General features: G+C 40.0%; 1 protein-coding gene across 2 annotated transcripts in view; it reads right to left on the bottom strand.

The window, feature by feature from the left end:
• Positions 1–2621: 2621 nt before the first annotated feature.
• The window catches only part of ATP11B (ATPase phospholipid transporting 11B (putative)), a 62171-nt gene continuing 51637 nt past the window's right edge, over positions 2622–13155 (bottom strand). The window contains exons 30-31 of one of the 2 annotated variants that reach the window (XM_058811880.1): positions 7535–7668; positions 2622–3923 (exon numbers count right to left, since the gene is read on the bottom strand). In XM_058811880.1, coding sequence (XP_058667863.1) covers positions 7566–7668 — 103 coding nt within the window. In that variant the 3' untranslated portion in view covers positions 2622–3923; positions 7535–7565. The remainder of the gene's footprint in view (positions 3924–7534; positions 7669–13155) is intronic. The other variant, XM_058811879.1, reaches the window with a different exon arrangement.

Consider the following 13155-nt stretch of genomic DNA (forward strand, 5'->3'; position numbering starts at 1 on the left):
GCAGAGAGTCTGGCTGGGAAATAATTTAGGAACTAAATTATTAGGCTAAAATGAGGCCCTGGTGAAAGGCTTGCCCAGCTCTAGGAACGGCTCCTTTAAGCAGTGACATCTGTGTAACAATCTGTGTAAAAAAGCAGTGGTGAGGGCAGTGACAATGGCGAGGTATTAGGGATTCTACACCAAAAAAAAACCCCTCAGAATAAGTAGTTCAAAAGCACATTTGCTTGAGCACTTTGGGAGACTGAATTTCACCAAAATCACATATTTATAAGCAGATAGAACTGTGAAAAAAAATTTAGGCTGCAGCTTTGAGACACTTCTAGCACTAGAAAATTATATTTTATTTCTATAAGAAATTATAGGTGCTTAATATGCATTCTAAGTTGCATAAGCTTTTCTCAAATATTTCTGAAAATGAAAAACCAAAGTTTTCAGCATTCCTTCCTTTGAAGCTTCTGTTCCCCCTTCCCTGCTGTAATCTTAAAAAATACAGAGTATTTTTAAACAGAATATTTACATTTTAGTTTTTGAACCAATTCAGAACATCTCAGGTTTTTTTCCACTGCATCCTCTTAAAAGCATGAGTTTGGCAACTAAAATTTTCCTAAGTAACAAAACCAAACCCTGTTTTTCCCAGAGGCAGAACTGACCTGCAGAGAACGTGATCCCATGGAGAAGGTGCTTCCTTGTGGACACTGCATATTAAAGTGAGTGCACACTACTCTTGCTTTGAACTACAAACATCTGCTACAGGCTTTTATGGATTTCAAGGCTAAAAGGTAAATAATAAAACTTTTCCTCCCCACAGCAAAGCCTCCCCCACTCGTTCACGTTTGCAGTGGGAGGTAAATGCCAGCATTACACTGAATTTTAAACTGGATTGTTCAGTTTCCCTCATGAAGGATTCTGCACTGTGCCCAGGGCACACTGAACTGGCTCCTACACTTCAGCTATCAAAGAAATACACAAAGTCTTTCTTCCTTGAATAGGAGCATTTTTAAAAGATTTGTGATATCAACACAAAACCCCTGTGACTTCCACACAAAATATTTGTCACACCAAAATGTCTGTCCTCAAGCAAACCACATCTATGCTCTTACTCAGTGAGACATTACTGACTTAGATTTACTGCAAATAGAAAAATATACCTTGGCCGAGGGATGGATTCTTAAGTCCTTCCTGAATTGTTTAAATGCAAGTTTCTTCGGTAACCTTACAAACACTGGGAAAAGGGAAAGCAGGGGGAAAGGGAGGAGAGGAGATGGAAGGTTTTAAAGAAACACATCATGAGTGCAAATTATTCTTCAAATACACGACTGTGCTGCTTTTGTGCAAATCTGCTCAACACACTGGTGTGGTAAAAGCCAAAATACATCACCTACAGAGCTGGGCCAGTGGAAATGCTTGGAGTGGGGTTTTGGGCAAAGCCTCTGCTCCCCTCACACAAGGAACAGGCTCAGGGCAGGACACACGAACCACAGGGATGGAGGGATAAGGGCACACGGTCACACACACTGACAGGACAATGCTGTGCCTGACACGGACAAACAAGCACTGCTGAAAGGTGGAACACTCTGGCTGAAGTGTAAAATACAGCCAAACAGCAGATATCTGATTAGAGTAGTAAATAATTCTGTATTTCCTAGGTATCCATGGCAGCATGAAGACTCCTAGGAAGAGAAACTACTAGGAAGAAAATTACTATTTTAAAGCCAGGTTTAAGATAGATATGAAATATAAAGGAAGTTAGAGGAGTTGGTGAAAACTGTATTTTGCTACTACTTGCAGATCTGGAGGGGACTGGATGGATTATTGCCTCTCCAGCTGGATCCAGGTTGTCAGCCCCATGCAGTGGGGTTAGTCACATGTTCATACCTGCTGCATGAGAAGACAAGGCTCAATTTTAGTGTTTCTTCATCCCCTGGGCACTCGCTGGGGGGATCTAGTGCACACTGACATTTTCAGCCTCAAGCTTCACTGCACTCAGGCATCTGAAGACATGATACAAAAATGCACTATGAACGCTGAATTAAACACGTATTTAAAAGGAAAGTTCAATGTATTTTGTTCCTTCTTCTTGTCTCGTAATTTATTTTTAAAGCTTCTTAATTTCTGAACTGATCTTTACCTGTAACAGTGGGGAAAATCCCTTGTGTGCAAGTTCAAGTCACTAGAAATTTAACAATGAAGTTGCAATGACCATTTCTTTCCCATGCAGATGTTGCCTTGAGCACTGAGATCTTGTAAACTCCATGGTACCTGCAGCCTTCATGTCAGAGAGAAGCTGCCAGGCACCAATGCAAAAACAAAGCTCCAAGAGGAGAGCTGAAATAATCCCAGTGAAAGTCACGGGCAGGGAAATGAACAGCAGAGCTGTTTGTAGGTCAGGAACATCTGAAGGATGTGATCCCTGGAAAGCAGGACTTTGCTCATTGAAATTGGGAGAACTGGGGATGACAGGAGGGATGCACTGCCCTGGCAGCAGCCCAGTTACAGTCAGCCAGGTTTGCAGTGGCCCAGATTTGCAGTTTTTACCCAGAGCTAACTTTAAGATGGATCTTTACACTTTCAAGTGTCTGGAAGGACAAGTATTCTAGTTATTGATGGGATGTCACTGTCAGAGGTGACAAAAGGGGGTGTCCTGGAGCAGCAGCACTTTTCCCAGTCCCCAGCCATGAACAGCTCTGTTCTAAGGCACCTCCACTTCATCTCCCACATCCCAGGACAAGCAGTGGGTTCAGCCTCCCTGGCTGAGGGAACAGTGAAACGTTGCTGCTCCCCAGCCCCCAGCATGCAGACAGGTCTGTACCGGGACAGGGAGGCACCTGCAGGATGCACCACCCAGAGCTCCAACTGTGCAATTGGTTTTTATTGGCATACTTAGGTATCAAAACATTGCCATCAAGGTCTCGGATCCTTCCGATAGACGAAGATAATTAGGCATTAATTATATCTTCAAAGTACAACGTGACTGAATATAAATACATGAAAAAGAACAAAACATGCAAAAATTCCGCAACTTTAAAAGGATTAATAATTCAAAAATTTATGCTAGTGAGACTTCTGCTCAATCCACCAATTCTTAATAAATTTTTCCATGTCAGGATCCAGAACTGTTAACAAAACATACAGGGCATAATAAAAGATGACTGGTTTCTGAATTGGACTTTAGGAGAACACTGAACTGCTATATCCCTTATTATTCCAAATTACTGATTTGTCACAGTTAAGTGTTTTTGAAAGCAATGACTAATATATTAGCCACTCATACACCAGCATAAATATTTGAATTGCATTTAACTCTCAAAAATTACTAAACTGATTGCTTATAGAATACAGTAACTGTCCACAGAAGTAACAAACTGCTAAAACAGCATCTGCAAGACAGCTCAAAATGAATGTGTGTTTAAAAGGAAGGGTCATCATTAAAAACACAACTTTTAAAAGTTTAATTGTGCAGATTCAAATTGATTCAAATTGGATCACTCAAATTTGGGAGGAGAAAGATTTCTGTCATTGCCCTATAGGGATATCTCCAGTATTAAATGTAGGATTCCAATCTGCTCATACAGCAACAAAAAGGATCAAATGGTCTGAGGTAAAAGCATTCCTTAAAAAAACCCCAAAAAACCAAAAACTTATTTAGCAATTTATAGATATAATTAGAAAAATTCCTGGAAGCAATTGCAGTGCAGATTTTGCCAGGCCAGACAAGCCCTGGCTGCACTCAGGAGTCCTCTGGGCTTTCCTAGGGCAGCGCCGGACACTGAGCTCGCCTCAGCACCTGCTACAGGTGTGTGAGCTCCACAGGGCTTCCACAAGGCATTCAAAAATGTCCCTGTCAGCAAGTGGCTGAGTCCATTGTGGAGAGAGTCAAGATGCTCCTGTCGTTGGCATAGAAGGGATCCGTTGAACTCCATGATCTAAAGTAACAATAAAAAAAAAGTTTGGCTGACTGGGAACTTGTATTTGTACTGGGAGGTGAGGAGAAAAGTCTATGAGAGCAAAAGACAGAAGTGTTGCAAGAGCAGGCAGATTTACCTCTTTAAAGGACTAATGCACTAATTTCATGTAGGTACCTGTAGTTCATTCAGACCTTTGGAAACAGAGGCCAATTCATGCCTGCTGTGTAATCAGCACACAGCTACAGCTATTTCCATCACTATAAATTAAAACAACCAGAGGTTTCTATGCCTATTTTGCAGCTGAAGTTTCAATGCTGTGCCTCGGGAGGCTGGGAATGCTGCCTGTGTACAGAGGCACCGTGAGGCTGCTCCAGCAGAGCCCTGTGGAGCACACAGCCAGCCTGGAAACCCAGCACAGCCGTGTCCCAGCAGGAAACCTCCACACTGCCTGAGCCTGGGGGAGGCAAAACTTATCTACAGCCAGGAACCTGTTCCATCCCCTCCTCTTACACTTCAAAACATCAGGGAACCACCCTCCTGTCACAGCTGCTGACTCAGAGGGGTCTCTCAATGTCTTTCTCTTGATTACTGCTTGGGAAGAAATCCTGTTCTTGGCTGCACAGCATTCTAGGACTGTATGGGAAAAGCTGAGAAGTTTGGGAGGCAGGAAATAAAAACACAATGAGCTTATCCTCCAAATTAGGCTCTGTCAGAAATCTGCTGTTTCTTTAGAACTGTTCCATCCAGTGCCTTGACACAAGAACCACTAATGGGAGACCCAACAATTCAGCAATGATTCCTACTGTACAAGTGATGTATGTGATCCAGCATTCTTAATATTTTAGTGACTGACAAGTCGACAGACAATTTAATGGAACAGACAGACAAAATGCATTTTAACATACCACACCACACATTTTATATTCTAACTGGCTAATGAAGTTATAGAAAATACTTCTCAAATACATTTTACAAGCAGTAAATTAAGCACAAGAGACTATATTCCTGTGGCCCACTACTCCAAGCATTTGTATCACTTTGATTCATCAAAGTTTTTATCAAAATTTGATACAAGGTTTGATTTCATGTTATCATATTTGACAGAGTATCGTATTTGACAGAATATCAGGAGCAGAGAATACAACACAAGCTGCCTACAGCAGTGTTATTTAAAATACTGCTCTTCATTCTACAGCACTTGCACAAACAAAATATTCGTCAGCATCACTTTAATCAACAAAAATAATTTGCAGCTACTTCCTGGTTGAATATTTAGCTGTTTTATAGAGTACAAGTACTCAAAAGACCATCCTGTTGGGGACTGCACAATCTTCTGAAGATTTAGGTAAAAAACACAGCAGCTCAAGCTCATGAACAAAGCCTGAACAATTTTAAAATCACCCAATAGTTTTCTTAGTTGTACCTTTGGCATTTCACAACTTGTAACTACTTCCCATGATTTAAGCAATTAGTAATTTAAAAAAATTAATAAAGACTTTCTCATATTAGCAAAAATGTTAAGGGAGAAAATGGTCCCTTGACTTTTAGACCAGGTTGTCAATACTGAGTGGAAGGAGCTGAAATCATTGGAGAAAATAAATATGACTGACTTAAAAAAAATCTCTCTTCTATTTGTACTGTGCATATATTTAAGTGAAACTAGAAGATTGTTCAGAGCAATTTCAACCAGAAGTAGATGCAAAATCCACAGAACTTCAAGCCCTTAGTGTATCACCAAGATAGTTTTGCATATTCCTTGAAATTAATCCTTATGTCTATGTTCTAAGAACTCTAAAATAATTTGGCTAGATGGAACTTCATCTGAAAACTACATGAGGTAAGCAGAAAAGAAATCTAACAAAAAGCAGTCTGGAAAAAACTGTTTAATATTCTGTCAAATACGAGTTAGCTTCAGTAAGTATTTTTAAGTTCTTAAGGAAAGAAAATTTGAGTGGAACAAAGAGAAAACTGTAAAACTGCAAATATATTGCAGAAAACAAAACACAGAATACCTACCTTATAAGAAGACTACAGGTTACTAAGGCAATTGTTAACTAACAATCTGCCCTAATTAGATAACAATAAGTGAAACAAACTAGCATGAGAAATTCCTCATTTGGAAAGCACAGTTTTACAGAGAAGTGAAAAAAACCCCAGAAAAGTTAAAGCAACTGCTACCAAAATGTTGATTTTTAGACCAATTAAATGCTCACCTTGTAGATTAAAAATTCTATTAAACTGTTTATTTTACACATCATGCCCGCTTTCTACACAGCAAGGTTGAATTAAAAATGTATTTAATAGTAACAGTTCATTTTTCATATGGAATGAAACTTCTTGCATACTCATACCCTAGATTTGCTGAAACATTGAATAAATTTCACAAGCAAGCCAGAAGAGAGAGACTGACTGAAAGCACAGACATTGTGTTCAACACAAGAGTTCCAACAGAGATGAGCTACAGACCAGGCAATACCTAAAGGCAGAATCAGAGCTGACAAAGCTGTCAGGGTAAATTACCCACACGAGATTTGATACCCAGTGAATGATATCACAACCTTTAACTGAAAGAGACAAAGTTCTTCAAATACAAAATGAGTTTCCTTGAAAATGTGTGAAATTCAGTGTTTTCAGGTTTGCCTTTTGACCAATGAAGGACCATGATATCATTCAGGGACAGAGATTACGATGTACAAAAGACTATTTTTATTTCTACCCCCAAATATTTCCATATTTGTTTGCTATCCCTCTTTGTTTGGAAATGGGGAGATGGCACATGAGAGGATTCAGTAGAGCTCCTCTCCCAGGTGGGCTGACTGCAAGAGCAGAGTTGCTCTGCAGACATGTTCAATTACTCAACATGCTTTTACCCCACTGACATTTGTTTCACATGTGATTTGTGAAGGAAAAATTTATTTAGCACATACTTTGGAATGGCACACATGATTTTGACAATATACCTTCTGGAACCCAAAAAACATTGAAAATTCTTAGAACCTGAAGACTCTGTTCTGTCAATCACTCTGATTTTAGAAATAGAATATAAAAGTTATACTACAAAAATATTTCATCTTCATATCAATCAATGGCTGAAAGATTTAAAGGCTCTCCTCCTAACAATGAAGTTAGATATAAGGGGGGGAATGTGAGCCTTTTGTACACCTTCAGGAGTAATGCAAGCTCCAAGGTAAATATTTGGAGGTTGTACATCAAGAACCAAAGGGAAAAGTCTTTCGACTTTACAAACAACTCCTGATTTGTGAAGGCAAAAAAGTAATCATAAAAAGGAGAACAAAAACAGGAGCAAGGCTTGATTTTCTAAAGAGAAGAATGTACAAATCAAGAGAAATTACGATAGATACAACACAAGAGCTTGTAAAGCCAAGCTAAACACTTCAACAGAAATCTTTCAAAAACTGTTTTTCCCCTCCACATCCCAAAAGAAACCACTCAAAAAGAAACAAGAAGCTAATCTTTTAGGATGAAAAAAGTACAATAAAGAGTTGCATTTTCTACTTTGATAAGCAAAACCTGCAGCTGGTTTCTAGACATCTATTGCTGCAGGCTCATCGGGTTCCAGTTTATAGGAGAATCGTCTGCAGCAAAGGCTATTGAGAGAAATGCCACACCTGCTGACCCGCGCTGGGCTACACCTTCCCATTAGTCGTTCCAGCATTCTTCTAACAGATGTGCATGCTGTTTCCCCATCTGAGAAGCAGCACATGGAGTCCAAGCAGTTGATACCTGAACCTGCCTCAGTAAGCTGGAAAGAAAAAAAAAAAAAAGGAAAAAAAGAAAAAAAGAAAAAAGAAAAATCAGTACTCACAAATTCTAGCAATGAAGATGTTACCAAAAACACTTAGGAAAAGCAGGTTTTCTTAGCTAGAGTGTTGAATATTTTTCAATTTTATACGAGAAGTACAATAACAATATTACCAGTCCCTAAGGTCTACATACACTAACATTTATTCTTCCCAAGGTTTGATTGCAGCCTTGTTAAGTGCATGGAAATAGTCTGGCACTGTATCTGCCTAACCCTGGAAATTCCCTCCACCAAACCCCACAGCAGAGCACATGCACTTCCAGCTGGGATGCCTTGATTTACCTGCAAAAATTTATATCAGCTCAGCCCTATTTTAAGGGAAATTTATCAAGACAAAGCTTCAGGCTGCAGAATACAACACAGCAATTTGGTCCCAAGTAATTCTTCCTCAAGCATACAATGCAACTTCCTAGAATAATTGACATTATATCACTACCACAGCTACCCTTGGCTTGGTACAGAACAAAAGCACATTCCTGATTGTGTGAACATGGTTTATCCAAAAGCAAACAAGGCTGATGTCAGAAAGGTTCAGTCATGTTCATGCCAGCACGGAGAATAATTCAGCATTAGCATAATAAACTCTTTCAAAGCTCATGTTTTGTAGGTGAGGAAAAAAAGGAATAAAAGAAATAAAATGAAAAGGAAGCAGCAACAGATGTATGGGTGTTAAGTGCCACCTACCAGTGTGCTCCTCTACAGCACTGCTGCACCAACTGCAGCATAACTGGAATCTCCTGCTTCTGCAGAGAGAATATCCTAAACTGACTTCAGTACCATTCTAAAGAGAAATAAAAATGTGAAGTGTGGGGATGTTTTTAAATTTAATGTTAAACTCTCCATGAGAGCATCCTGTCAAACGAATACGAAACACAGAAGCTGAATTTTATTCTCTCCTCACACCAGGAGAAAGAAGAATTCTGGGAGGAGGCATCTTAGTCCATGACAGGACACAGTTCACACATAAGACCTTCCCACAACTTTTCACTGTGACACTAAAGGTCACTGACTGTTGTCTGAAGATTCTATTTTTGAGCCTGAATTTATACCCACAGTTGCCAAAAACTGCAAGGAAAGCAAAGAACCTCAAGAGTTCCGTATGGGAATGGTTTACTATGAGTGGAGACACTCTTTTTCCTGATCCCCCCAAACAAGCAGCTGGACACATTTACAGCTTCACAACAGAAGAACAGCCTGCACAACAAAGAAGAGGCAGCTAACAGAAACAAGAGGCTTTTGGAAATACAAGAGAAAAATCTCAGCTGGTAGGACAAGAAGGAACACACACAGAACTGATGTTTGTTTCCAGCCCTTTTTCCTGTGCCTGCCCCTTTCTCAGCCCTGTGCCACACTCCCCACAGCCCCTCCAGACCTTCCCATCACACCACTCATTGTGATGTTCACAGAACTGTCACTCAGCAGCTGATGGAGGATTCTCCACGAACTGAGCCCCCTGATGCTGTGGATGCTGCAGCTCAGAGGCTGTGGCTGAGTACAGGCAGAACACACTTTGACTCACACTCATCTGGGGGGTCTTTGGGACACAGAAGGAACATTTACTGACACAATGAACTTCTGTACCTGAGAGGCAGGAGCAGAAGATTTGCAAGTGACAGGTCTGAAAGGGGTTCTGGTCAAAACACAAACAAAACAAAACACATCTCAACAGAACCTGAGCCCCTGAACACCCTCATGTGATGATCGCCGTGACTGGTCCAAACTGCAGCGCCACAGAAGATACCAGAATCAGGAACTGCACACTTTGCAGCACTGCAGTACCAGCAAATATGACCTTCAGAGCCACCTCAGACTGTGCTCCAGAGTTGTGACACAAGAGATTACAGAGAGCAGAAGGAATTCCCATTTGGAGGTCAGCAGGGAAACCCCCTGCTGCAGATGGAGAGACCTTCACAGCTGTGGCCACAGCAATACAAAACTGTAACATTGCTACACTCAGGATTTCAAACAAACAGAGTATTTAGTTCATCCATTATGCTCAAGCAGACCTTCAAATTTACTGCAGAAAGTCACATTACACTGTCTGTATGCCGGATCAAATGAACCAGAGCATTTTTTTCCTTAGAATCTGCTACCCTGAGAGCCAGGAATCCTGGATATTATCCAAAGACTGCCAGAAAGAGGAACCAAGAGTAACCCGAACAAGCTTCCAAGGAGCAAACCCTCAACTCTGGATTTTGGAGGTCTAGTGTCTCTTTTCCTGAGAATCTCCTTTGTTCTTCACAAGTTAGATAAAAAAAGCAAGGATCATGCTTTAACCAATACCTCTGGAAAAGTCAATATCACTTTTTAAAAAAATAGCAAATGAGACCTTACATAAGCTGGAAACAACAATTCTTTTCTGTCAAATTCATAGTTAAATGTAAATAAATGCTGTGAGAACATAAAGGACAAAAAGACCTAACTAAATTTTATATGTAGATATACTGTTTATCATTCCCTGGTGAACATGGATTTTTCTATTTACATCCACTACCTGGAAGGAAAATACATATGCTAGAAAGTCTCTTTTCTCATTTTCTCTCTGTGGAGGACAATTATGGTCATAATTTTATACAAAAGTAAAGCCTGGCATGGCAAGGCAGGAAGGCAAAATGTTCCCTGGAGACCTGAAACAAACCCTCAGGAAACATAAGACAGGAGAGACAATGTTTAAAAAATTAATGAGTGTAAAGAAATATCAGATAATATTAATATTGGGTGGCAAACATAGTATGTTCATAAGGTGAGATCTGGAATCTCAATAAACAGAATACTTCATATGAGAATGGCCCATTGGATGTAATAAATCAAAAAGCAACTGAAGTGCAGAATTAAAGAATGATTCAGCTTGATAAAGGAAAAAAACTCAAACCAACATTCTATGATGCAATTTTTCTTGCAGATATCAAAAATATGGGTACTTTGGAGATGGCTCAATGACTGTCTCGGTATGCAAATAAATGCAAATATGTAAATAAATACACAGACATTAGGGTACAGTGGGAGTACTACCTAGTGGAGGTAAGAACTGTCGGGCAGGCAAGATGGGTCTAGCAGCTGCCTACTGTCCTCCCCTCTGTGCCTGCTTTCAGCAAAGTCACATGCTGAGCTGACTGAACCCTTATCTTCTTCCATCTGGAAGGACAGAAAAGCAACAGATCTTATAAAGCACCATGCTTGCATTGCTTTAAAACAGTCACCATTGTTACAAGAACTTTCACAGGTCTGGTCTTGAGAGAACAAGGCAATTTACAAAGTCAAGAGGCAATTTTTATTTTTGGTGGGTCAAATGCAGTTTCTCAGCACCCAAGTGTTAAAAGTGTTTGGCCTTTTAGTGTTCTACAGACTACAAGGAAACACAACAAATTTGGAATCTATCTAAAATTCTTAGAGATTTTGGAGTTTTATTTGTTTTCCACCTTCTAACAGAAAGGATCATTTCAGTTTGTTTTCTTACTGCAGGTTATTCCATATGCCACAAGACAGACATTTCAACCCAAGATTGAAATGAAAAGTCACATTGAAAAGTTGGGACTTTGAGGAATGGGGAATGTGTTTAATCCTGTCCACCAAGCTAAGGGCACTGCAGGGTATTCTCCTGAGCCCAGGTCCCAGCTGCCAACATTCTGATGCCACATGGATGTTTTAGAAGATTGATATGAGATGGTTATTACTATTTTACAATTAAGTTAAAACTTGCTCCCTATTGTAAATCTTATCATCTTTAACCCTTAATATACTGTATAAAAAAATCCCAAACAATTTGATTTAAAATTTTTAAAGAAAATATATAGGAATGTTGAAGTCTAACAACTTCATCGCCATGATATTTTTATCACTTATTTTTCTACTCTTTGTATCAAATGAACCTACAAGGGTCAAATTATTTCATTATTTCAAAGTCATTAGACCAAGGTTTCTCCAGGTAAGTAGTATGTGCACTTTTGTGACTGAAGTCAAATCCAAAATGGTGCATTCTTCCCTCATTTCCTCATTTTCCTGTGATAGATTCTGTGGATTAGCCAACAGATCAACACCAAGCTATGCTAACACAATGAACAGGTCTGTAAAGGAGGAGATCACCCTTGATCTAAATGCAGCACATCAGGGTATTGTGGCACACCTCACTAGTGGGAATTCATGCTTCCAGTGGAAAATTTTTCTGGGAAATTGCACGTTCCTTACAGAAAACACAAGCTGTAAAAGGAACAGACCTCTCTGCTCTCGACTCAACACAGCTGGTCTGGGTCAGACCTGAAAGCTGCAGGGGGGAATCCTATGGAACAGGAGCTGGAGTTAAAAATATAGACAGGGAATGAAGGCCTTAAAGCCAGGGCCTGAAGCAGATCTGGACTGAGATGAAGGGAAAACCAGGCAACAACTGACTCATGAGGCTGGAGATGGGGAAATAACAGGGTTTGGCTGTGACAAGGTAAATGCTCCAGAGCCCCGGATATAACGCTGTGCACTGACAGCCTTGTCTGTAAATAAAACCTTTCCTGGTGTCTTACATTTCCCCAGTTCTGGGTACAGTTCATACACACTGTCCAAAGGTAGAAACTCTGTAAACACAGTTAATCCCATCAGTAAGTAGAATTAAAACATCTGTCCAAGCAACACATCTCAAACGTGGCTTAAGATTTCTGACAGTTCTTACAAAGCACAGGACATGTAGACACAGATGGACACAGAACACTTTCTTTACAGATAAAAACATGGAATGAGATACAGTGGGACCCAGTTAGTACCCTAAGGTACATATTTCACACATTCCAAGAACAGAAGAGGCAGCTGTGAAGGAAAGCAGTGCTCTGCCAGACTCCAGTGAAGCACAACACCTGCACCTGCCTGTGCTGCCTCATTTCCTCTTCATCCCACATTCCAAAAGGGACAGTAAAGTTCAGAGGCAAGACTTTAACAGGCACAAAAGACTGCAATTCTGACTTACAGGAATCACCTGGACACTTAGAAGATCCCCTCAAAGATCCTAACTGCACATCACACTTAGAAGATCCCCTCAAAGATCCTAACTGCACATCACCAATATACTCAATATAAACTTGAACATGTTTTGCACACTGTGAAGCCTACAGAAACAAAAAATTATTGTAACATCATACTTTTTAAAATTTGCATTCATAAAAGAAGTCTTCTTTTGATCTCAAGAGAAGAGTAAGCATTTTGGCAGAACAAGGCATAACTCAGTTTAACCTGGAGTTATGCTCCTTTTGAGACTCTTAATACATATTTACAAACAACAAAAACCTGCCAAAGTCTGTTCATCAACCTCCATGCATTCTGCAGTCACAAAGGATGCAATCCCTGGGTGGGCATGTACAAATGAGGTGTGACAGATTAGCTGCTTTACAGCTACATATTCACCAGGCAGCTGTTCTGTTTTATGCTCCCACAATTTTCCTTGCCTTC

Source organism: Ammospiza caudacuta, chromosome 11 (assembly GCF_027887145.1).
Source record: "Ammospiza caudacuta isolate bAmmCau1 chromosome 11, bAmmCau1.pri, whole genome shotgun sequence".
Lineage (NCBI taxonomy): Eukaryota > Metazoa > Chordata > Aves > Passeriformes > Passerellidae > Ammospiza > Ammospiza caudacuta.